The sequence below is a fragment of the Diabrotica undecimpunctata genome, chromosome 1, assembly GCF_040954645.1.
Source record: "Diabrotica undecimpunctata isolate CICGRU chromosome 1, icDiaUnde3, whole genome shotgun sequence".
Classification (NCBI taxonomy): Eukaryota; Metazoa; Arthropoda; class Insecta; order Coleoptera; family Chrysomelidae; genus Diabrotica; species Diabrotica undecimpunctata.
The window spans coordinates 66,322,225-66,345,597 of record NC_092803.1 but is presented as its reverse complement, the minus strand read 5'-3'; the positions used below and the strand labels follow the sequence as shown (position 1 = coordinate 66,345,597).

General features: G+C 33.3%; 1 protein-coding gene across 3 annotated transcripts in view; it reads right to left on the bottom strand.

Moving 5' to 3' along the window:
- The window catches only part of Ctl2 (Choline transporter-like 2), a 151,091-nt gene that overhangs the window by 64,058 nt on the left and 63,660 nt on the right, over nucleotides 1-23,373 (bottom strand). For all 3 annotated transcript variants that reach the window (XM_072543839.1, XM_072543857.1, XM_072543849.1), the window contains 2 exons: nucleotides 13,518-13,681; nucleotides 1,154-1,271 (listed from right to left, as the gene is read on the bottom strand). In XM_072543839.1, coding sequence (XP_072399940.1) covers nucleotides 1,154-1,271; nucleotides 13,518-13,681 — 282 coding nt within the window. The remainder of the gene's footprint in view (nucleotides 1-1,153; nucleotides 1,272-13,517; nucleotides 13,682-23,373) is intronic.

Below are 23,373 nucleotides of genomic sequence, written 5' to 3'. Positions count from 1 at the left end.
CGTTGAGGCCATATACCGTTAGGTAAGGGCTTGGTAGTTAGACCCCCTGATAGTCCGGCACACACAAAACCCCAGCGCCGAGAGCCAGTAACCACTGCTTTGCTGGCGAGGAACTCTAGAATTGCCTCTCCTCCAAATTAGATCTTTCAGAAAAAGATAGATAAACCGCTATTAAAGCGGCATCACTGCGGAAAAGCCTCTCAGATGTCCAATTTCCCAGGTTATCCAAGATCAAAAATCTAGTAAAGCTTCCCTAATCTTATGTCTGCAATATTTGGGGTGGAGAGGAGGTAGTTTGTAGGTCAGGGAGGTACCGTCTCCACATGCGAATCTTCGGGAATCACATATCTCGTGGAGCTGGGATTTACTTGATTGGGGTTTATCTAAAGAATATATTGTAAAAACAAGAAGCGCTGGAACCAAGTAGTTGGCGTAAAGCAGATCTCTTGCAAATAAAAAATACCAAACACACCCGAATATCCTTTAAGAAGAGAGCTTTAGAATATTGGTGAGACAAAAGGAAACATTTAAAAATAACTTTGTAGGTGATAGAGTGGCTCCGCGTAGTGTATCGATACATGGACTTCTCCCTACCCATCATCCAATGGAATTTAATCCAATAGCGTTACTTTTGAGTGTGTACCTTATTTTCTAACAATGAAAAGATCTCTTCAATACATCTGTCATTAAATTTCTTGATACACCCTAAAAATGTTTTTGGTACGTAATATGATCCATTATTCTGCGTAATTTTTTTACAAGCTTTGGTTTAAGTAGTTAAAGTATCCTGATGATCCTAATTGTCTGAGAAGATTTAATCGTACTGCTGTTACATGTACCAAAAAGGCTGCTTCAAAAAAACTTACATACCAAAAAATTATTGTTAGCATACAGTTGTGTTTCTGTATAAGTATTTTTTTTTTTCAATGTTGTCAATTTATTATACCTATACCCTAGATTTTTTTCTTCTTCATTGACCATCAAACCGAAGTCATGAAATATTAATTATTCTTTTTCAAAATAAGTCAGCTGATTTGTCAAACTATATTTAAACATTAAACGGTCCACACAAGTTAACTCTTTGACTTCTTTATGTTTGTATTATTCTCGACCAAGCAGTTGTTAACAGATTAAGAAAAGAAAAATTACTTACGAGATGTACTGGGTAATACATATGGTGGGCACTCCTTGTCTTCAAAAAGGTATTCACTTGGGCACTTGTTAGTATTCCCATAATAGTCAAATTGAGATGGACACGACGAAACACAAACCTAAACAATAAAAATAAAATGAATCATATACTCGTATAATCGCATATGCGTCATATTACTGGTGATCTTATATATTGTAATACTAACATAATAATATTATCACCGAACATACAGTACAAGTTATTATATCTTCTTCTTTCGGTACCCTGTCCGATTATCGAACGTTGGCGATCATATTGGCAATAATAACTTTAATAAAATCCACAAGGAAAATAATTCCTGTAGCTGGCTGTATACCACGTATAACAAAAGAGGTTAGTCTTTGTATGTGGGTATATTTTATTTTATAAAAACCCTTAAAAGGGCAACATTACAAGCACGAACGTTTTCGGAACAACTGTTCCATCATCAGGTTAAAATACAGGTTACCATGCCTGAGCCACCAAAATATTTGGGTAAAAACCCTTTAAAATGTAATGTGTTACCAAAGATTGTACATGTTGTTAATTATATTATATGATGTTTAATATTTTAATTAGATTTTACTTCAGGTAACATACACCCATGCTTAAGTGAGTTCCAGTGTCCGGAGAGTAAACCTCTTCAAACGGACTACGGTTGGCAACTCAAAAAAACTTGAGTTTATATACATTTATGTATATATATATATATATATATATATATATATATATATACATATACATATATATATATATATATATATATATATATACATATATATATATATATACATATATATATATATATATATATATGTATATATATATATATATATATATATAAAACCAGCTGGGCTACTGCGTTGATTGTACTACGTCCATGGTCGACATCGAAATACATATCGAGTATAAGGTAGGAAGTAATGGGTTCTTTAGTGGTTATATTATTAGACAAATAATTATACCTGTCATTTTATCTATATGATCTTGATTTACCCACAAATCATTAAAAATGTACGATGTTGCCATTTTAGCAACTAAAGGTATATAAATTATACTGCTTTTGCAAGGGGTATGTCTGATTGGAAACATGTATATCAGCGAATAAATGAGCATGAAAGTTCAATCAGTCATGGAAAAAACTGCGAAACATATTTCATGTATATTAAAAATCAAACAATTGAAAAAATACTTTTTGGAAACGTTGTTGAAATGAGAAATAAAAAAGTTGCAAGCAATCGGCACGTTTTGGATGTTATTATTGATGTTATAAAACTAATTGGCAAACGAGGACTTTCTTATCGGGGCACAGCAAATGAAGCTGCATACAATCTAGAAAATGAAAACCTAGATCATGGTAATTTTTTGGAAATAATCTTACTTTTATCGAAATTTGATGTTATTTTGAAGAAACATTTGGACGCCATTGTTAAAAAAAGCAAAAGTTATCACAATAGAAAAATCAAACGTCGAGCTGGAAATTTCTACACATTTTTGTCAAAAACTACTGTAAATTCAATCATTGTCATAATCACAGAAATTATTCAAAAGAAGATTTCTTCAGAGATACAGACTGCCACTATGTTCTCTATAGAAATAGACAGCACTCAAGATATTTCAGTAACAGACCAATGTTCAGTTGTAACAAGGTATGTTAAATTGTAAGTATAATAAAATCTTCACCTTTGCTTATTTTATTTTATTTCAGGTATGTTTACAACGGAACAATTCACGAACGCCTTCTTGCAGTTGTTCCTTGTCACAATTCAACAGGGAAGGGATTCCATACCATGATTCATGACATACTGGTAAAAAATGGTTTGGATGAAAAAAATTGTATTGCTGACTCTACTGATGGGGCGGCTAATATGCAAGGGAGATATTCGGGATTCTCCAGTTTCATGGTCCAGGAAAATTCAAATCATGTTCATGTTTGGTGTTATGCGCATATTTTAAATCTTGTTCTGACAGACATTTTTAAATCCCACATTAAGGCCGCATCATTTTTTTCATTACTGAATTGTATAGCAGCATTTTTTAAAGAATCTCATCAACGCATGGGTTACTGGTTGGACATTGGCAACAATGCTAGATCACAGAAACTTCAGTTGATAGGAGAAACTCGTTGGTGGTCAAAGGAAGCAGCGCTCAGTAAAATTTTTGGTAATTTTAATGAACCTAATAAAGCACTGTACGTTGATTTAATTGACATTCTTAATACAATTGAAAATTCACAAAAAATTAAGCCAGATGCAAGAGCGACTGCTGCAAATTACAAAGCACAATTACTGAAATACGAAAATATTTTAATTGGGCACATATTCTTAAAACTGTTCTCTATAACAGGCCCTTTATCAAGATATATTCAGACAACAGGGTTAGATTTATTAAAATGTAACTTTATGGTTAATGATTCTATACTGAGTTTAAAAAAAAATGCAACGAAATTTTCCAGACATTGAAGCATCTGCAGATAAATTTGTAGGGTGGGCTAAACTCTCTTTTGAAAGGAGAGACTTCGAATTTTTTATTGAAGAACAATTGCCCGAGTTTCGATCAAAAAAGAAAAAGAAATTCTTTGATGAGAAAACTTCTGATGAAATCCCAGTAAGCCCAAAAGAAAATTTTAGAATTGTTTTTTTTAACGTTATTGCGGATACTGCAGTAGAATCAATCAGTAGAAGATTTGCAAACAACGCTGAATTATGTAGGGATCTGAGCATTTTAGATCCAAATAATTTTGAAGAAATCGCCAAAGGTGAGCTACCTGAGAATTCTCTAAAAATATTGTCAGAAAAATTAATACAGTTTGATTCTTCTGCAACTCCTGCAAAGTTGAAAGAAGAGTTAGCAAGCTTTGCAAGCAACTGGAAACATATTAAATTAACAATTGAAGATTCATATGAAGTAAATTATGCTAGACTTGATGTGGGGTTAGACGACTCTTCTTCTGCACAGTCAGATGTAGACGAAGATGACTGTATAACAAAACAGAGTACAAAATCAAGGGTGTGCATCGAATCTAACAAATGTCAGAACTGTGTCATTTGTTGCTACGGTTCAATTTTAAAATATAATTTGTTTAAGGGGGCTTATTCCACGCTGGTATTGGCTTATCAATATATACTTTCATTGCCCATCTCGCAAGTGGCATGTGAACGATCGTTTTCAACTTTAAAATTTATCAAAAATAGATTAAGAAACTCCTTGTCTGATAATAGACTCGAGTCGTTCATGCTGATGAATATTGAAAATGATATACTGAGCGATATCAACAATGATGAAATTATTAATCGTTTGGGTCAAACAACCAAATTAATGAAGGACGCTTTAATGTATTAATATAATAAATAATAGGTTACCATTTAGTGATAGCTATATATGTAAAACGATATTTCATTCACCTATAGCTTATAACACATTAATTTGTTATTTATATATCTTAAATATCTTAATATAGAATTTTCTAGAGCAAACTTTGTATTTTATATTCCAAGTTTCAAGTTTCTATAGTTTAAAAAAATCAAAAAAACTCCCATGTGTATATATTATATATATATATATATATATATATATATATATATATATTTAAATTTTGGGCCGCCGTCGTTTATTCTCCCGGTAGAATTTTACTTGCCCATCCGCCCCTGTATATAATGTATTCTATGTGAATCCATCCACCGAGGGAGATGTTACGCGAATATTTTAAGGCCAAATCAAATTCCGAATAAATCAATGGTTTGAGTAATTCTACATATCGAATGTGAAATGCAGATTCCTTGGTGTTTTCAAAAAAGCCAATGGAGTACCAGTAACATATGGAGGAATAGAGGAGCTAAATTGTCAAATATATTTTCAATATAATTTTTACTTAAGGGAGTACTTTGTGTATTATTGTGTAAATGATATCCAAATTAGCTTTTGTTTTTGTCCAACAATACGTTTCGTTTTTGCAGCTATATTTTGATAAGAAAATGATCGTGATTTTAATGACATTTCTATTTTTATAGAGTATTCTGCCGTGCAGTGAACAGTCTCGAGCAATCTTGATCCCACCAAAGAGGCTTGGGGTAACTGACTTTAAAGTGTTTTAATAAGTGGCATTCAGTGTGTTGCAGAAAAAACTATCTATCCATCCATCGTATGGCTCTACAGCCCAATTCGAGCCCTGATCTCTATCAGCCAATTTCTCTATTGTCACGGTCTGTAGCCATTCTCTTCCACGATCGACTGCCAAGGAGATTTCTGGTCTCCTCATTCATACTATCCTTCAATCGTCCCATCGTGGCCCATCTGGGTAGACAATATAGGCGACGCCTAACCTCTTCAAATGTACAATAATAAATTATTTATTATTATAAATTACTTATTTCAAAATTGTGATTTATAAATTTTGACATAATACATATTTAAAATATAAGAGCTATTTTTTACATTCTCTCCTAAGTTTTAGTTCATTCTCTCCAAAGTAATTATTTTGCGCTCCTCGTAGTAGCTGAAAGGCACTTCAAATTTTCGCCTTAAAAGAAAATAAAACGTCTATACATTTCTCTGTCTTACGCTTAGTCAGGAGCAACACGGCTTCACGACTAGTCAATGATTTCATCGTTTTCATAGGCGATGAATTCGGTCGCATCCGGCGGGCTTCGGGTTATGAAAATTTTAAACGATTAATCTGCAGTTTGATTAAAAAGCTTTTCTCAAGGCGCCAAAATCAAGAAACATTAGAAATTATTGTAATTGGCGTTTCGTTCCCAAAATTACCAAATTTTATTCACAGATAAGAAGGATAATCGACCATTTTCGAGATCGGTTAAAACAATATTGTATGATGCGGTAATAATTTTTTATTGGCCTTATCTAGTGCTTTCAAATGTGAAGCAAAATGTTTGGATAAGTAAGGGATATTCAGATTTAAAAAATTTATCAGCTAGTGTCAAAAAAAAATGAATCTTCGAAAGAACATTATTTACACATTTGTTTAGATTTAAAAAGGTTAGAAAAAAATACGCAAACTATTGACAGTACTTTAGCTGGACATATTACTTAATCCAATAAGTTATATAATGAAGAAGTTAAAAAAATAGAATTTTATTTTCATTTCTAAATTGATTTTACGATTATTTTAGCAAAACAAAAACTTAATATGGGAGTCATAATTCTTCAAATATGAATTATTTTAAAGAAATTTTTAATTTTGCAGTTAAACGCAATCGGGAAATCCAGGATCATTTTAAAAAACAGAAGGTGTGTTCACGGGTTTGTCAAAAACAATACAAAACGATTTAATAAATTGTCTTGCTGATTAGGTACATAAAAAACGAAATTTTTTACATTCAGCGAAAAAAATCACAGCGTATTTAACAATCCGTTGCGTATTTAACAATTAGCGTTTTGTTAACAAAATGTGTGAGGATGTAGTCTCCGATTAAGTTTAATGGTAAATATTTTATATCCACAACACATTAAGGAGATTTCCCTATAGTTTTCACACAGGAGTTTATAGCCTTATTATGGATTGGGCGATGATACTCTTATTCCATTCTTTTGGCATTTTCTCCTGTGTCCATGTTCTGTGTAAGACCTCATATATCTTTTTCGTTATTTTTTTTTTCCTCCTAACTTAAACAATTCTTTGGGTATTTTATCACATATAAATCATTTAACTGGATTCTATCACATCAAACTGCAGAAAAATAATAAGTCTTATTATTTTTCTGCAGTTTGACTGCACTTTCATCACCTTCTCTCGTTGGTGGTTTTGTTATTTCATTCTTCTTAGTTTCTACCTCTTCCAATAGCTCATGTTCTGTGCGTTCTCCATCATCATTGTGAGAGTTTTCTGTCGGTAGCTTTTCAAAATATATTCTCTTTAGAGTTTCTTTAATTTCTTTAGAGGAAGCTATAGTTGAGAGAATAAATTCAATAAGATATATGATGTAGATTTGATACAAGAGCCCTGGGTTGAAAAGGACAAAATAAGAGGTCTATCCAGCATTGATGGAGAGTTTATAAATATATATATTTATATATATATATATATATATATATATATATATATATATATATATATATATATGTATATATATATATATATATATATATATATATATATATATCTTTGATTTGCCCAAGTCCCGAGGATCTGTATAATAGTCAAATTACATATCAAAACACTGCGCAGTTGATAAATATTTTTTCAGGACATTTACCGACGCGACGCGACGGTAAAGATGAAGACCAAAGAGAAAGGAGATAAATCGGATCAGTATACGACCTATATGATGATCCCGAACCACCACCAAGTGAGTTGAAAGAGTTAGTTAGAGACTGTCGGAAAATTGGACTGCAATTGATAATCGGCTGCGGTATTTCAGCTGATGCATTACAAGCACCAACGAACGAGGTGATTCATTACTACATTTTATGGAACATGATTTAGACATACTAAACGTAGAAAGCAAACCAATGTTTATAAACCCTACGGTGGACTCTAGGCTAGTATGGTAATGCCGATAGGAACTCAACAGACTGGCGGAACATAACAGTGTCACACTGGTATGGATGTAAGGTTACCAGAGAATACATGGCAGTGGAAGAGCCGATGAACTTGCCAGAAGAGCATTAGCTACCAAATAACTCTCGTCCAGAGCCGGCTGTGGAATGGCCAAAAAGCATCGAAAAAAGGTTGGATCCTCACTGGGAAAACATACCTGGTCAAATATTTGGTAAAATGTATATTGGATGAACATGTGCTAATAAGACTAAAATACCGCAGAAAACAAGCAGGAATCAGCTTAACCTCATAACAGTTTTCCTTACTGGACATGCGCAAGTCATTATTAAAAATATATAACCTAACGGATTTTTTACGCAATTTACATGCCAGATTTTTTTTAGTGAAAAACCTTGTACACATTTTATTTCCATTTTAAAATATACTGCACTTCTCCATCACATCAATGTACAGTGGTAACCTGTTATACTGAGTATTTGAGTATTAAAGTTAACAAATATAACATAAAATCGTATCAAATAAAACCCCCTGTATAATTAAACAGAAGTATAGGAACAATAATCTATTCCGACCATAGTTTTTTAATAATAGTCAAAAAATTTTAAAAATTATTAATTTTGATAATAATTCATTAAATCGAATACAGGGTAAGTCAATATGTAAGTACATTATTTTCTTGGTAATTTTTTGAGCAGTGTAGTATGTAAATAAGTTTTCTATAAAGAAATTCATTTCATTTTCCTCTGTCAAACTAGTTTTTGTTCGTTCATGTTTTTTATAAGACACTGAACCACTGCCGTTAAAAAGATCTTTGTTTTTTTAAAGACATCTGGTTCAAGTTGCCGCCTATCAGGAAACCTACTTAATAAATTTTAGCTGATAATAATGCATTTTTATTATATTCCCACAATAGCCACATGATATGTACGTACCATTTTATAGGAAGTAAAATTCATTATTGCTTATTTAAGGTGATTTATTACTGAATAAATAAACAGTAATAGAAAACTGTAAATCAATCATGGTCAACTTAAAATTTATTATAAAATTGAGTGGGTACCTATTTAATTTAATGAATATAAGAATGAAAATATCTAAAACAACTAATAGCATAACTAATGTCATAGGGAATGCTTATTAAAAATAAAAGTATGGTAATATTTTTTTCATGTAATTCAGGTTATAACTTTTTAATCACACAGTATAATAGGTTTTAACTTTATATTGTCGTAATGGGGAAGTGAATCAGTTTAAAAGTTGGAATAAAATACAGGGTATTCTGATTAAAAAAATATAACTCTGATCTGCACGTCGTTATCAAACACCCTGTAAGATTATAAGTAAATATATATATATATATATATATATATATATATATATATATATATTACAGGATACAACTTGTAAATATAATACATTCTGGAGACGGCTATCGCCGTATTCCCGTTCTCCTCCGCCGATCCTCCCGGTCCAAGGCATGCTCCTCCTCCAAACCTCTGATTTCATCGCTTTTCTAATTCCTTCAGTCCGTAAGCGTCGAGGTCTACCTCTTTTTCTTCTTCCAGGGGGCTTCTATCTGTGAAGTTTTTGGGGCCAACGTTCGTCAGGCATTATCAATAGATGTAAAAAAACCATTTTAAACTTCTTTCTATTCTGTCAATGACCGTTTCTGTAGCATTCGTGTTATTTCTTATAGATTCGTTGGTCTTACTTTCCAGCCTTGATGTTCTAGCATTTCCAGTACCATAATCCACTTCAACTGCTAACAATTTTCTCTTCAGGTCTGCATTAATTGTCCATACTTCAGAGCCATATCAAAGAACTAATTCAACCATGATTTTCCCTATTCTTTTTTTGTTTCTTTTGGAAATGTTGCGATCCCACCATAAGGAGTTCAGACATCCTACAAATTTACGTCCCTGATTAATCTGGTGTTTAATTTTGGCTTGTCCCAAGCCGTTCTTATCAATGAGTGCACCTAAATATTTAAATTTTTCCACTTGTTTGATTTCCACGTCCTCGTCTATCAACACTTCAAACCTTGCATCTGAATTAATAACTAAATATTCTGTTTTATTCATGCTGACTTGTAACCCCCATTTTGCATATTCTCTGTATAGACGCTTGCTTTGTCAGAAATTCTAGATCATAAAAATCTTGAGCTAGGACGACTTGGTCATCCTCAAAGTTCAGGGAGAACAGTACGTCATTTCCTATAGGGATTCCCATTCCCTGGCAGTGGTTTTTCCAATTTTGGAGGGCTATCTCAAAATATAAATTAAACACTAAGGGTGACATACTGCATCCTTTTCTTAGTCCTTTAGTTACTTTCATTGGCTCTGATGGTCTATTTCCGATTTTTAGGTAAGTAGTGTTCTCGCTGTATACTTCTGTGATTATTCCTAAAAGGTATGGACTAATGCCGAGTTGTTGTAAAGCTTGCCACAATTTAAGTCTTGGAACTGTATTATTAGCCTTTTCTAGGTCGATGAAGGCTAGATGTACTTCGGTACCAACCGCTATTCTTTTTTCTATTAATTGTTTGAGTATAAACAAGTTATCAGTGAAAGATCTACCAGGCGTAAATCCACTTTGGTCTTCGCTAATTAGATGTCCTACAGCATCTTGTATTTTTCCATTTATTATCTTTCCAAACAATCTCTCGAAAGTTATTCGTTCTATTAGGAGTGGATTTCCTGCTTTAAGTAACTCTACAGCTGTATTGCCAGGTCCTGGAGATCGCTCGTTTTTTCATTTAAATTAACGCTGTACGGACCTCGTTGTTAGTAGTATTAATGTTACTATTTGTTTGTCTCCTCATACTGTATTTTTAAATTTTTATAGTGATTTTCCCACTTTTCTTGTTTAAGGTTATAAGTAATATCTACAATTTTTGTAAATAACTTTTTTGTATTTTTTGCCACAACAGGTCTACTGAGCTTCCTTGCAGTAATCAATTACCCTGTTTATAACGTATGCATGTATGATCTGTGGATTATGAATTTTCACTATCAGTAAAAAACTTACGTCTACATTTCAACAATTCTTAAATAAAATCCACACAAACCAAGTATAGAGCACACAAACAACTAAAAAGTAATGCCTAAAAGACATGAAAATGCTTTGCCTAAGACCAGCAAACGTGATTTCAATGTCCTAGTATCAGAAACGAAAGTGTAGCACACATAAAATTGAACTGGTTTGGACACAAGGTGTGAATGAATGGCGCTAGCCATTATACTTTTAGTCCACCTGGACTAAACTTACAATTGAATGGCGTCCTAGATTTTAGGCATAAAATAGAGGCAGGGGTATCCGACACGGTGGACAGATAATATAAAAAGGATTACAACAAACTGGATTTACACGGCACAATCCGGAGCACTGGACACTACCGAGGGAAGCGTTTAACAGTCATGATAATAAATGCCATTACAAACCTTAATCTTGAGTTAATGTGAACTCAAGTTAATAAAATAAGATATTATATCACGAATTTGATCCAAAGAAATACTCCGGGTAGAACCCACATATGTTTTGTTATAAGAACTGATATGGGAAAATGTGTTATGTCTTTTAAAATTTTCATTACGTCAAAACAATTAATTTTATATAATCGAAATTTTAAAAATCATGAATGTGTTGCTTGTGTGAGTCCATTTCAAAAGGTAAAAGAAATAATAAATTAGACTTACTCACAATCAATTTAATTTAACTAATCAGACGACCGGTTTCGCTTTCTACAATATGCAAAGCAACTTCAGGTCACGATACAAAGTTAAATAAATGCTGAAAATAATAAACCCATATTAGGGTGTTGTCTAATAAAGATAAAACAAAGATAGGTGATATAAATTATATAAATTGCAGTAATTATGCCAATATTACATGTCTGTGGTTTTTCAAAATGAATAAAATGTTTAAGCAGACAAGGTAAGACCCACAAATTGGTAAAATAGTCTATTAAACTGTAATGAATTAATAAATAAACAAATAAATAAAACATTACTTACATGCCGGTACTCTATTAATTGATGGTTAAAAGAACATGGTTCAAACTATCTTGTATTGTTGATTGGAGAACTCAAGTCAACTATTGTAATTGTTTAACAGTAAACGGGGAAGTTCTTGAGGAGACAGATTTTATCCAATGAAGTAGAGATAGGTAAATGTAATTGTTTGTTTGATGAAAGTAATGTTCTATACCATTAAGTTCTTTAAAGTTATTTATATTTATTCTGGAGATATATTTATGAAATGTGTGTTATTTATTAAGATTTTTATTTTTGTTTTGGAAGGTGACAGTTGTGAGACAATGAATAAGAATAGATGTATAAATTGTGTGGGTGTGCAATTATATCAGCTTGTAATTATCAAATTTCTTTGATAAAGTTATGTTGCAATATGAGCCAAATGGTTGTAAAGTCCAATGTATAAAGTTAAAAATTAAAATTGGGACACTTTAAGACACACAGAAAACACACAGAAAACACTTAAAAAAACGGGGGGACGAAACAGACATTAAATTTAAAAAGGGGAGGATTTTAAAAGAACTACATCTCTTACTTGGAGACAATGAGTTTTTTTATGTTATATATCAGATTTTAGAGGTAAACTTGACAAATATAGGTTAAAGTGTGACAGTTCTTCTTGTATTTTAAATGCTGTAAGTTAAGCTGTAAGTTAAGTTATCTAGTTTTATGAAATAAGCTGATATTAATAAATATCTAAAAAATTTTTAATTTTAGATATCAAAGTTATTTGATGTGTTAATATTGGCATACTTTAACAAACTTTAAATAATTAGATTTCAATGTAACAATATAAATAATTGTAATATAGAATGAATGTAATATATATGAATGTCATAGAAGATTGTCATAGAAATTTAATGTCTGTTTCGTCTACCCGTTTTTTTAAGTGTTTTCTGTGTGTCTTAAAGTGTCTCAATTTTAATTTTTAACTTTATATATTGGACTTTACAACCATTTGCCACATATTGCAACATAACTTTATCAAAGAAATTTGATAATTACAAGCTGATATAATTGCACGCCCACACAATTTGTACATCTATTCTTATTCATTGTCTCACAAATGTCACCTTCCAAAACAAAAATAAAAATCTCAATAAATAACACACATTTCATAAATATATCTCCAGAATAAATATAAATAACTTTAAAGAACTTAATGGTATAGAACATTACTTTCATCAAACAAACAATTACATTTACCTATCTCTACTTCATTGGATAAAATCTGTCTCCTCAAGAACTTCCCCGTTTACTGTTAAACAATTACAATAGTTGACTTGAGTTCTCCAATCAACAATACAAGATAGTTTGAACCATGTTCTTTCAACCATCAATTAATAGAGTACCGGCATGTAAGTAATGTTTTATTTATTTGTTTATTTATTAATTCATTACAGTTTAATAGACTATTTTACCAATTTGTGGGTCTTACCTTGTCTGCTTAAACATTTTATTCATTTTGAAAAACCACAGACATGTAATATTGGCATAATTACTGTAATTTATATAATTTATATCACCTATCTTTGTTTTATCTTTATTAGACAACACCCTAATATGGGTTTATTATTTTCAGCATTTATTTAACTTTGTATCGTGACCTGAAGATGCTTTGCATATTGTAGAAAGCGAAACCGGTCGTCTGATTAGTTAAATTAAATTGATTGTGAGTAAGTCTAATTTATTATTTCTTTTACCAATCGAAATTTTATAAACTAATCATATTTCTAAGTATGTAATAAAAACAAAAACAATTTATGTAAGTAACAAAAACATTTATATAAATACTTACTTCTGGTGTTTTACATCCAGTGAAAGGTGTGGATGGATCCAAACATTTAGTTATATCGTGGAAGAGCAAATATGGTTTATCTAGGACATCAGTATCTTTGCCACATCGCCTTCCGAGTGAGTCCCTTGGAACCAGTAGAGTTGAGGGATTTCCATTTGTTACGGCTAAAAATATGTATAACGATAAAAATTAAAATCATTTCAACTCATACTTTAATGAGTGCAAAAAGTATATACATATAATCATACGTATGGAGCACTGATATGGTGGTCGAAATGCCAACAAAAGACCAGAAAGAAGCTGAATAAGCTTTAACAACAAGCAGGATTAATCATAATAGAAGAGCGTTAACTATTCTCCACAAGTTGACAAATGTCACCAAAGCCATAATAAACTTTGTCAAAAAGGCCGGACTGAATGGGCAACTTTAACCTATGGATAAGCCGCAATAGACCTCTTAGGTTGAGAGGAAGAGTGGTTAAGCGCCCATTTATATTAAACTTAACCTAACCTAACCTATACATATAACTATATAGCCTAATCTCTATAATTCGAATCTCCAGGGATTTGGAGAAAATTTTGGATCACATAAAATAATATAAAACAATATCGCTAGATACAATTCAGATGTAGACTTCTAATAATTGTAAGAAAATACAAATCTTGCAATCAGTAGTATTAATAAATCTAAGAATATTCTTTACTGCGTAAAGGATTAAGAAAATATTGTATATTTCTATAGTTTCAGTTGTATTAGCAGTATTACAGTATGCTTATAATATTAATGGAGACGCAAACAATTCGTTTATTAAAAATACAGGGAATTCAATACACATCCGTGTACTATTGGTATTTTATTTACTTAAAATACAGCACAGCATTGTAAATTAATTAAACGAATTAAGGAAGAGGTGGTACTATAAATTCAGTAATCAAATCCCAAAAACATCTATGATCCTAATTTATTTCCTCTATTGAAAGTTTTTTCCAATAAGTATTTTTAAAATGAGTTTTAAAGTTTAACGTGAGCCGTAGTTGCATCTCCCTCATAGTCTAGGTGCCAGGCGACATACTGTATCACTCATACATAACAGGCTACAATTTTCAGAATAGCTTCATAAGACCTCGACCCCCAAATATCTCTTGGGATACTTTCTGGACCGGGTGCTTTTTCTCTCCAGCTTATCCAAAAGTGGTCATTTTGAAGTGACGTATCAAATTTATTAATAACGTATTGCTGTTTAATGAATACAAAAATCGACTTCGTGAAATATTCGAAAAAAATCTTGTCCGACAAAAATATTGGTTCCATAAGGGAATCCACCAAGCTAAACATGCCAAAAAAACTACTTCAAAAAATTTAGTAATAACAAGCTGATTTTCTCTGTATCGTTCAAAAATAACGTGAAAATACTATTTTTACATTGTCCGACAAAATGTACTAGCCGATTTTTCCCTGCTACAGTGAAAATCGGCTTTTACACGAATCTGTGGAAATTTATTAATAACGTTTTTTTTATGATTTTTAGTTTTTAAATGAAGAGTACAACTTAATGAATGAATTGTCCGACAAAAAAATAGGGCCTTTTATCTAAAAATTAAAAAAATATACAGTCGAGATTACTTTTTTGTAGAATGTGTGAGCATTAAAATTGTAGATATATCCTATTTATAAATAACAAGGTGATTTTTTCAAAGCTGTTCTCGTAATATACAAATGTAGAATTGACGGACAAGAATCTTTTTCCGATTTTTCAGTCGGACAAGTTTCATCGTAACCTTCGCTGAAATTGTGTATATGAATTTGTTTTTAATTGTAAAACTTGCGTTTTTATTTATTGATATATTTGACATTACTATTTATGATGAATTTTACTTGCTACACACTTTAACAAGATTACCTCAAAAGTATGCAGCAATTTATAAATACATTTTTAAATTTCTACTCTTTAGAAGAAAAGAAGTTCATATCATATTTGACAAATACAACTCATCAACTCTTAAAGACCACGAACATCAGTTGAGAGGAGAAGAGAGTAATATTCAGTATGATGTCAGAAGAGAAAATACGCGCTCAACAAATTTTGGCAAATTATTAAGAAATAGAAATTTTAAAGAAAAGTTTGTGGAATTTCTCATTGAAGAATGGTGCAACGACGAATTTGCTGAGATATGTGAAGGAAAAATATTAAAATTGAATTATGGTAATTGTTACGTGTATGAAGTTTTTAACAATCGAATGAAAAGATCTGTAGATTATAATTCATCTTGTACACATGAAGAAGCAGATACAAAGATTGTATCTGCTTCTATCTATATTTGCCAGATGAACACGAACTACCCAGTGACAGTTCGTTGTACCGGTTCTGACATTCCTATAATTATGTTATCCAATATGGAATTTTTAAAATCTAATGTGGAAGTAATTGAGGAGGTGTCAATCAAAATCAATCATGTCCACCTTAAGAAGTTTTAGGGAAATCGCAAAAAACGTATTAGTAAATAACCTTACATGAAAAATCGGATAAATTAGCATATATCATTTTATTTATTGAAATTAACTGACTCTTAGTAAATATTTCAAATCTGAAGGTATAAATAAACCTGTAAATACATTTTAAAAAAAGGACATGTTCTTATTTGATTGGACTTCATGGACGTTGATAGAAGGGGTTGATAAAAAAACTCTTAGACTACTTAAAATATCTATTGTATTGTTACAAAAAATATTTTGAAAAATGGCTAACATTTACCAACGACACTTTCCACAAAATATAAATGTTTAAATGTGTAGTCCAATGTCAGGTTCTAGACAATCACAGGATTCGTCCACTTCGTCAGCATCAATTTCGTCGTCCTGGACTTCCACTATTATGGTCTTATACCAAGATAAAAAGTCATGTTTCTGCCAGTCATCACCATACATTTTCCCAAGTAACGTCTCCACGTCCTTCTTCTTAGCTGCTTTCACTATATTGCTCAGAGGAAGTGACTCTACAGGAGTTGAGAACGACCTTGAAGAATGCCAGCCTTTTTTTGAGGTTTGTTGTAGGTTTCAAAATCACTTTCAAACCTAAAATTCTGTGCCGATTTCACTTTGATAACAGTAAGTTCTTGTCCATTGCGGTTGACAGCTTTCTCTTTCCTCACAAAAATCCTCTTCTTTTCAGATATCATTTCAATGTTTTTAAATCGTGTAGCCAAACTTTTAGCATCAATCAATCCCCAATCCTCTCCAAGTTTCCGTACTTCTCCAACAGAACTATATACATTGTAGTACTCTTCCTTTGTTGCAATGGTAGGCTGCTTCCTGAGTAACTTTTCAACCCTTCCGAACACCCGATCAGCGGGGAGGAAGCTATGCCCGCGAACAGGGTATGTTAGAACAATCTCCTCTAAAGCATTTTGCACTGATCCTAAGTAATACACTAATGTGTGAACAACGGCATTGTTTTTGTTTTGACCGGCACACCCATCACAGAACAGATTCAGTCTTGTTACATTTGAAAAATTAGCGGAGTTCAAGAAATTTATAAGTGCAGATGAAACTTCGGTCGCACCCCTTCCTGCAAGTTCTTCAGTCCATACGTAAAATATGGGGTTTTGTGCGTTTGATGCTACAATGCAAAAAGAGTAAAAACTTAATTGTCTTTTGTAGAACGCGTCTTGAATAGGAGTTTTGGGAAGTGCTTGAATTTGCTGGAGATCAAAACAGAAAGTAACCTCATTTTCTTTGTTTTCCTTTAAGAGCCCATAAAAAGCATTAGCTCTTAATCTCTGTATTCTTTTCTCCATCATAAATTCGTTGACCACTACCAAGTCTTTCTCAGCTTTAGCCTTCTCAATTTTCAGCTGAAGATCTATTTTATTGCATGTACTGCAAACGTCAGAAGCTGGTGATGAAAATCCGATATTTAATTCATTGAAAACTCTCCTAAACATAGATTTCTTAACTTTAAGATTATCAAGTACAGAATCATTGTATATTAGCCACAACTTCTTAATGTTTAAGTCTGCACCAAGATAAATCCTTTTCGATTTTTTTCGATTATAGTGGCTTTCTTTTTATCTTAAATTTCTCAAAAAAAGGCGGACTGATTCCTTGTTCGCAGCAGATTTGTGACTCTTCCTATCGCCACCCCTCTGATCCTTAACAGCCTTTCCCTCTTTCACCTTTTTAGAAATATTAGTCAATCTTGTTCCCCTCACCATGGTAATATGCATGAAAAGTTTCCTACACACAGGTATAACTTTACCGGTTGATGAAAGTATAGAATATTGTACACTAAAACTTTTAGCCTTTGATTTTTCAGAGGTAGGCCTAGGCCTTCGCCACTTTATGTTACGTTGATTTATCCAACTGGCAATGGTGTTATCTTGCGTGTTTTTGTCAGGTATTTTGTAGAGGATATTTGGAACAAAAATAGCATCTATAGGCCTAACTAATGCACATTTCATACCTTTGTTCATGTGTTTACATGGAACAAACACACGACATCCCACTGGAGTACTGTATCGCTTAAGCTTGGCTCTAGTTTTTTTATCCACAGTCTTTTTATTTTTACGAGACAGCGGCGGCCGGCCAGGTGAAGTAGGTGAAGGTGAGGTTCACCAAAAAAAAATATAATTAAATTGAGACAAATAAATAAAAAATGAAAACAACATTATTATATCTAAATTCTGAAATCAATTATTTATTCTCTTTTAATTAATCTAAAAATTAAAAAAGACAACTAGCTTTATTAGCGGTACGTACTTGACGGTCAAGTCCTGACATGTGTCACTAGCCGTATATAATGGGATTCAGGAAGAGGTGAATATAATTTTTGAAATGCAAAATCCATCTGCATCAGCGTTCACGGTTGCCATGGCAACGTGACGTCAGCCTATCCTTAGTGATAGCTGAGAAAACTGGTACGTGCAGTTCCGCTTAAAAATATATTATTCGTCTTCACCCACTGTTGGATGTGTATTTGGTATTCCTATTTTTCGGAAATTTCTCTAAGCGACTAAATTTCAAAATATTAGTCCATTATATAGATATTTTTATATAGTATAGTGTATAGTATAGTATTTATTAGTTTAGTTTAGTCACAATATTAATTTTATTTCTTTAGTGCACTTTATTAATACACTTCTCTGTGGTTTGTTTCGGATTTCGGATATAAAGTGTTCTCGTGGATTTCGTTTGGACAAAAATAATTTTAGAGAGACATGAATCCAATTAATGACTTCTTCTTCTTCTTCCTATGCCGTCTCCATTAACGAAGGTTGGCGACCACATTTCTAAAAATTTCTCTGTCTTTTGCAACGTGGAATAAATCGTCTACAGTCATGTTTGTCCAGTCTCAAATATTTCGCAGCCATGATTTCCTCTTTCTACCTATTCCCTTTTTGCCATCGACTCTACCCTGCATGATGACCTGCAGAAGACTATATTAAATGGTAGCTAAATTAATGACTTGGTGTGTAATATATTAGAAACTCCATTTAGGCATTGGAAAAATGAAGATAAAAGGGATGTTCTTTTACATTGTCGACCAACCAGTATTTTAAATGGTCGGCTGCAATCGGCATCTGACTTAGAGTGGGCGGCTGAATCGAAACTCACCAACCCCAGGCGTGGTGCTTTAATCGCCAAAAAACCCTCAATGAAATGTCGAGGTTCAGAACTAAAATACCCCAGGCAAGCAGAACTGAACAAGAAAAACTGTTTTCAAGTTATTAGGGCCATAAACTCTAAACATTTTTTTTAACGAATTTTTTATACCAAAACTCCTTTTGTCTCCGGCAAGCTTTCCTCATCTTCACTACTTTTTTAGGCCACGAGCCGCCGCTGTTACGAAATCCTTCATTGACATCGCCCACTCTCACTAAGTTTTCTTCATCCATGGAAAATTTCAATTTTATTTAATAAAAACTACTATAATAATATTAAAATTAAACCACAGTGCAATACAAACTCAATACTCGCTATCGACATAACCTAGAGAGAAAACACAGACAATGTGTTGACATGGTCAAATCACGTGACCAAATCGGGGCACTCCTATTAGCTGAATGGACATGTGGTGGTATGATTGAAACCAACTGTGGACATGATTTCATTTGATTTGGGAACCTAATATTGTGTATTCATTTTAAACAGGACATGATTTTTTTTAACCGAAACCGAAAACACCATAGAATAGGATTCACTCTTTATATTATGAAACAGCTGCTAACTCATTTTTTGATTTTTATGGACATGATTGATTTTGATTGACACCTCCTCAATTATAGATATGTCAACCAACAAAAAAAAAGAAATATTTTAATATCAATGATATTTATCGAAATTATGGAGAGCAAATTACACGAGTTCTAACAGTATGTCATGTATTTACTGGAAATGATTATAACCCTGCATTTTATAGAAAAAAAAAGAAGAGCATTTGATATTTTGAAGAAAAACGAGAGATACCAGGTAGCCCTCCTGGATCTTTTAAGAATCCCTTTTTGTCATTGAAGAATTTATTTGTAAAGTTTATTCCTTAAAAAGCAAAGACGTCAACATGGGACGAGTTGAGAAGGCTTTTGGAAACAAAAATCACGATGAAATGGTAATATAAGCTCAGTTAAGAGGTCTCGATGCATCAAGAATGCCTCCATCTAAAGAAGAGCTATTGCAAAAAATTAAAAGAAAAATTTATATATGCAGTGTGTAGTGCAATGCACATTTAATATCACAACAAAGACACTGATAGAAAAAAATTTTTCCACCATCGGTTTGATGGCCCTCAGTGTCCTACATTTGATGATATATCTTCAAATATATCAGGTAATAATATTTTATGCTTGTTATTTATATTTGAAATATACTACTTGTAAAAAATCATAATCTATTATTATTTCAAATACGGAAAGTCAAAATGAAGAGAACGATGAGGACATTATTAGTTCAAGTGATGAAGAGTTAAATAACAGTTCTGATGAAGAATGACAAAAAAAAGTTCAATTATTTAATTATTTTTTATTGTAGTAGGTACATATGTTTATATATATATATATATATATATATATATATATATATATATATATTATATATATATATATATATATATATATATATTTATATTATTTTTACAAATTTTTTTAATAATCATACAAAATGTAATATAAAATATCAAATACTTACTTTAATACCAGTAATACTTGTTATACGCATAATTCTCAATAACGCGATTTAATAAATGCGAATTTTTGCATTTCACGCGAAAAATAACTGATTTTTTCATAGGGTTCTCTCGCGCCGTTTGATTTGTCCGCCAATAGTATTAAACATTAAATAATTATCTAAAAAATGAACTTTGTACTTAGTCCGATGGTTATTAATAAAATTTAAGCTTTGCGTAACATCTGAAATTTGTATACATTAAATAAATAAAAAAATATTCCATTTAGTATGTAAATCTTTCACAAATATAATTTTTTTTTTTTTTTTTTTTTTTTTTTTTTTGTCCGACAGTTATTAATAAATTTCCACAGACTCGTGGAAAAGCCGATAGTAGTAGTGTCTGGCTCTAGTGGTCGGACGGTAAGGACGTGCAGTGTACTTAGGTGAGAACGACTGACCTGTTGTCAACGGAGCTTATCAGCTCCCGGTGTGTAAGACACCGTGTGTGGCACAGGCACTTGTTTTTCAAATAAGTGAAGAGTGGATGCGAGGCTGTCACTAAGTTAAACCTCGAGGGGTTGCCTTTATGGGCTCCTCGTAGGAGGCTTTTGATAGCTTCGTGTTTACGAAAAATTCGGGTTCATCTCAGTGGGTCGACAGGGATGACACTGTAAGGCTTAGTAATTTGTATTCTAAGTCGGACAGAAACGGCCCCTGCCTCTGAGGTGAGAGAAACTTCAAGAGGATCCCTCCCTGAGAAATCAGGGAGTGAACTACCGTGAGGTTGCTGGGACGACACCCAGGAAAACCGTCAGGCAGCGGCTTGGCGGAACGAAAAAAACAGAGTCTTCTGTGTAATAAAATCCCATTTTCTTTTGAACACTTATGTTCACTGCCTTACGGCAAAATGAGTGAAATTCCCCCCCAAAAAAGTGATGTCACGCAGGTGACATCACAAGAAAAAGAAGAAGGTGACTATCCCGAGTCACTCACCCCTACGGTCGCTTCAGCGATAAAACTTTATAATAATTTTCAAGCCAAATTATCCCCTGATTCCGATTTAATCGAAGACACCTCCGACGATGAATCGTTCGTACCAAACGAGGAAGAAAACCACAGCGAGGTAGATACAGACGATAGCGTCTCTACCACCATGGAGGTCACCCCCGACGATGAGCTGAGCCCGGCCACCGAATTAATTGTCCAGTCGGACGAATCCTTGAACGTCCAGTCGGACGAAGCCCTGAACGTTCAGACGGACGAACAACTGAACGCCAAGACTGACGCAGCAAGCGTAGAAGCCCCGCCCCCATTAGACTTCATCGAAATGAAGGACCCCAGAGTGGACATCATCTCCACCAGCAACGATGCCGAGCCGGAGGTAGGCAAGAAACATAAAAGACAAAGGCCATCAGAGGAACACTCCGACGAAGAAGAAGTGCCAAAAAAATCCACTAAAGATAAAGACGAAAGCGGTCTTTACAAATCGGTCGACTTATTGACCGAACAAATTAGACAACTCCAGAAAGAAAGCAGGCAGCGCGAAAAACAGGCACAGGCCCAAATCCAGGATCTCCTAACTCAGATGACTGAGTTAAGGAAGGAGAATCAAGAGAAGGACCAAGAGATAAAGAAACTGGTCGGCCACATAATGGCCCTGACCGAGAGGAACGAGAAGTTAATAGAAGTCGAGAAGAAAAGAGACCAGGCCTTGTGGGAAACCCACAGGCCCCGAGAAACAACCCCATGCAAGACGGTGAAAGCCACTCCCTCGACATCTGGGGGTGCAGCCAAGCCTAAAGAACGAAAAACAGAAGGAAAAGAACCAGAGAAATCAGAAGCAGGATGGACAAAAGTCCAAAAGAAGGAAAAAAACAAAAAAGGCACCACTACTGAGAAATCAGTAAACAGTAGTGAGACAGTAAAACCAAAAAAACCAATAAGCGTTGTTGAAAAACAAACGCAAAAAATACAAGATAGAAATGACGAAGCGCTCACAAAAGCCGCGAAAGATCTACAAAAAAGAAGTGAGCAAAAAGCCCACAAAAACTTGGAGTCTCCGAAAGAAACCCAAGTAGAAAAAGAAAACAGCGTAACCCCTCAAAAACCTGCAGAGGTTAACGTAAAGAAACCAAAACCTCCTGCGATCATCTTAAAGACGGTCGCAGAACACCAAGCAATCCTGCAAAAAGCGGCAAAAGCAGGTATTATTTCTGACAACAAGTTCGCCAGATCTGGTAGAACAATTGTAATAAATACAAAATCAAGGGAAGACTACCTAGGAGTAGTCAAAATACTCGAAGAGTACACACCTAAGGTAGAGTATATTGCCTACCCAATCGACAACGAAAAACTGAAGAGGGTCATACTAAAAGGGCTATCTGCAAACACAAAAACAGATGTAATTCTCAACGAATTAAGGGGAAAAAATGTCGACGTTACTAGAGTAAGCAACATGTACTCTAAAAAAGAAGGAAAACAGATCTTGCCTTTCTTCATGATCACCCTCAAAGAGGATGATATCCAAAAAATACGTGGAGTCACAAATCTGTGCTTCATGAGAGTACGTTTCGAAGACGAAATCAAAATGACAAAAGATACCCTACAATGTTTCAACTGCCAGGGCTACTACCACAGTTCTAAGGCTTGTCACTGCATCTCCAGATGCGTAAAGTGTGGAGGAAACCATCTCAGCAACGA